At 40.7% G+C, this 3,845-nt stretch overlaps 1 protein-coding gene across 1 annotated transcript; it reads left to right on the top strand.

The window, feature by feature from the left end:
- Positions 1–1,581: 1,581 nt before the first annotated feature.
- LOC145799169 (uncharacterized) lies at positions 1,582–2,529 on the top strand. Its single transcript, XM_082888713.1, has 2 exons — positions 1,582–1,708; positions 1,813–2,529. The coding sequence occupies exons 1-2, from the start codon at positions 1,646–1,648 to the stop codon at positions 2,497–2,499; spliced, it is 750 nt and encodes a 249-aa protein (XP_082744839.1). The 5' UTR covers positions 1,582–1,645; the 3' UTR covers positions 2,500–2,529.
- Positions 2,530–3,845: the final 1,316 nt, after the last annotated feature.

Genomic DNA, 3,845 nt, shown 5'->3' with positions numbered 1-3,845 from the left:
AAATTATGCATTTATCGCTTGTACACATAATTGTTTTAATTGTAAGCTGTGTGAACGAAATGCAAAATTTCCATGTGTGCCCTTTCTTTTGTCTGTTTCAAAATCTGTATATGTGTTGGGAATTTCTGCGTGTTGTTGTCTGTGTTTACACAAAATTTTAAGGTTAACAGCCACATGTTGCAGCCGTTTGTTTGTGTTCCTGTAAATATTGATTGCAATACTTTGCAGGAGTTGTCGTCATTGCATCTGATGGATAGTGGTCACCTCGCACCAACAATGTTAGTTTTCTCCTTAAAGACTTGCTACCAGTTGGTTTCGTACATATGTTTGTAAACAAACGAAATCCATCACCAAGGAATACGCTGATTTTTTTCCGGATCAATTCTTACAGCAGCCCTTGTACTTTTGTGTTTGTGTTATTTGTTTTGCACAAATTTTGAATGGCCTCGCTTTGCACCATCAATTTTGAACTTTTGTTTCAATTACGTCCATTTGATTTCAACTCTTCACTGTTTTGTATCAGAAAATATGCATATACGTGGCAACTGTACTTTTTGTTGTAGTCAACTTATAACTTTACTGAACTTACATAATCTGAATCAATTGACATTACAATCTTTGTTTTAAAAATGACAAACGGCATTAGCAATTTGACCGAAAATGTCCACGAAATTTGAAATGGACTGTCACAATTTAGGTAGTTTAAAGTGCATCGATCGAAATTAGACGACGGACAAAATGTGTACACCACCCCTGTAATTTTCCCTTCAATCTAATTTGTATGATTTGCTCTTTCATAAGGGGAAGGAAAAGATTGAAGACAATTGCCAAACAACATATCCAAATGTCTGACACTATCGCTGGCTCTTGTCGAAAGCGGCCAGTTGCACCATTCATTTGTTACAGGTACTAGTTGTTTATTTTGACAATCTGGAATTACATATTTCGTACTGAAATTACGCGCCTCGTCGAAGTTCAGTTTGTGATGTTTCAAATTGGTTTTGTTCCGCATGTCTGAAAATGTTTAACTTGGTGTCGATTCAGTCCCGGATGTACGAAAGCTATCTTATGCCGATTTCGGGGCCAGCGTGACATAAAAACTTGCATATATATATATATATATGTATTCATATTTCACATTTAGTGATGATAAACTTGACGATGCTTGCATGCAGCCAGCAACAATTCAAGGAAATGCAAGGGCCAGACAACACTCGACGAAAAATGGTGAGTGTTGAAATCTGTATTCTCTATAATACAGTATGATGGAAACACATCGCTGGGTTGCTATCCACACGTTGTATTGAATGGTCGTAGTGGGCTTGTGATTGTTTCGCGTTTGTAGGATTGTAGCATGTAATAATGTCACCTTCCTATTGTTTTTGTAAATTTCAATTCGTTGTAAAAGTCCAGCTACGTTTTGTCGCTGACTTTTTGCTGCAACTGTTATTTGTATTTGCAATCTTATTTAATTAGCAACAATGCACGCGGATTGCGTTTCGCATAAAGTTGTAGTTACAGTAATTTCGGACTCATAGTTGTTACTTGTCTTGTACATCTGTCATTTTCTTGGTTAAAGACTAGAAAGGAGATTGGGGAAAGGTGGAAGGCACTCCCCTCTGATGAGAAAAAGAGGTTTGTCGAAATGGCTAAGGCGAGCGCTGAGGAACACGCCAAAGTAGTACCATGTGCACCGAAGTCTGAAAAGGTCATTACGTACTTCATGTTTTCGTAAATGCATTTGGCTAGGTCCTTCTTTGCTGACACTGTTGGTTTTATTTTTGTATTAATTTAAGGGTAAAAAATGTGCAGGGTAAAAGGCAACTCCGCATATCATTGAAGTCAATTGTTGAGCTAGTTAACCGGTTCAACGAAGCACAAAAGCAGGCAGTCATTGACATTGGGTTTGCTGGCCTCCTGGGGATGAAGTGTACACGTATAGATCACGACTTGTGCGCATGGTTGGTACAGAACTTCGATCCTGACAGTAGTTCATTGAATGTTCATGGTTGTCAAGTCAGGCTCACGTGTAAGGCAGTTAATGTTTTATTGGGAATACGGTGTGAAGGCGATGACGTGCAGTTGGCTGGGTCATTGGAAGCATATCCCAATATCTACGATGAGGTTGGAGTTGTTAATGGAGTCATTCCTTTGAACAAGTTGAGACTTTATCTGACCGAGACTGCTGGTGCGGAGGACGAGTTTCGGCAGAAATTTGCGCTGTACGTGTTGGGGGCCATGTTGTGTCCTACCACAATGACCGGGTTGAAGCCATCGTTCATTCATGCCGTGAAGGACGTGAATCGTATGCGAGCTTGTAATTGGGCAAAGTTGACACTGCAATTCCTTCACAACGGTGTTCGCAAGTATAAAGGTCATCGCGGTGCAACTGGATGTGTTTTCCTGCTAATGGTATGCCAATACCTTGAATTTTTTTTCCATTCCACCCTTCATGTGTTTCATGCATTGTTCTGTCATGGTTCAACAAATTGGCCTTGATTGGGACATACAATGGTACCTGCTTTGTGAGTACGACAAACAGCACTCTTCCTGACCAAGTATGGTACTTGCAGAAATAAATTTTGTGTGAGTACCGTCATGAATTTAAGAACAAAGAGTACAGGGCAAAAAGTATGCTGAACCTCAATGGAGGAACCAATTAAAACTACGTTGCGAAGAGGGGAACATGTACATAAAATTTTTTTCTTGGTTTCATCAATAAAGTCCTTGGTGTGCTGTACAATTTTTTCCCCAAAAAACATTGCATGATATGTGCCTATAAAGTTGACAGCATCCTCAACAAAATCGGTATGCTATGTACGTTCCACTGCAAAATTGAGAATAATGAATGTCATTGTTACTGAATATAGTTCATGTCTGTGGGAAGAACAACTTAATTATGGTATGCCCCTTAATGTCCACAGCTGTTGTACCTTGATTGTGTTTGTCTGAGCTCGACTACGACGCGGTCCACACCTCGGCTTCATGATTGGGGTGATACCCAAATACGGGAGACGCTGCGACGTATCAGAAGGAAGCAAAATTTCCCAACAATTGCGGTAAGCACTCCTACCACTGTGCACATTTCACACCATCGACCCACTTGTCTTCAACATACAATGTCAGACTTCATTTATACGTTTCTATGATTAGGTGGAGTTTGATTACAGTAACGCCGATGATGCTGACATGGATGCATGCCATGTCGAGAACCAACAAACAGGACAGTACAATGAAGTCCGTATGAGCAATTTGGAGTCCGACATTCGTGAACTGAAGGAAATGATGAAGCAAATTCTCTACAACCAAACAGATTTAATGGAGATGTTGCGACATTTCGAAGGCAAGCAAGTTGTTCGCAATGACAAGGTAATCCATCCAAGCATTACGCAATTTTCACACAGTTGAGCCACATCATTTGAAGATGGTTTGTAAGACTAAGTTCACGAATGTGTATGTATAATTAGGTGGAAGGCAATGATGTGTGTATCATTAACCTCTCCTCCAATGTTGCTCAACTGAAGGACATGCTGAAGCAACTGCTTCAACGTTTCAGTTTGGGCTGCAATGAACCGTTCACTGAACAAACCAATTTACGTGAACTGAAGCAAATGCTACACCACCTCATCGAAGGTATATTCTCTACACCGCAACCGGCAGGCGTGGCCAAACAGGGTGTGGACCCTGCTGTTGGAGTCGAGGCGCATGAGGATGGCGTGGTCAAACCATCGGACGAAGTTAACCCAATGGAGTGTAATATTTCAGATGTACAAGGGGTGGATCACCAACAACATATTTTGAAGGGAACCTTGGCAAGGGACAAAAGTCATTTGCATGATGGGCAC

This window comes from Camellia sinensis, chromosome 9, assembly GCF_055761805.1.
Source record: "Camellia sinensis isolate YWXY chromosome 9, ASM5576180v1, whole genome shotgun sequence".
NCBI classification, from domain to species: Eukaryota; Viridiplantae; Streptophyta; class Magnoliopsida; order Ericales; family Theaceae; genus Camellia; species Camellia sinensis.
This window is presented reverse-complemented; position numbering and strand designations above follow the sequence as displayed.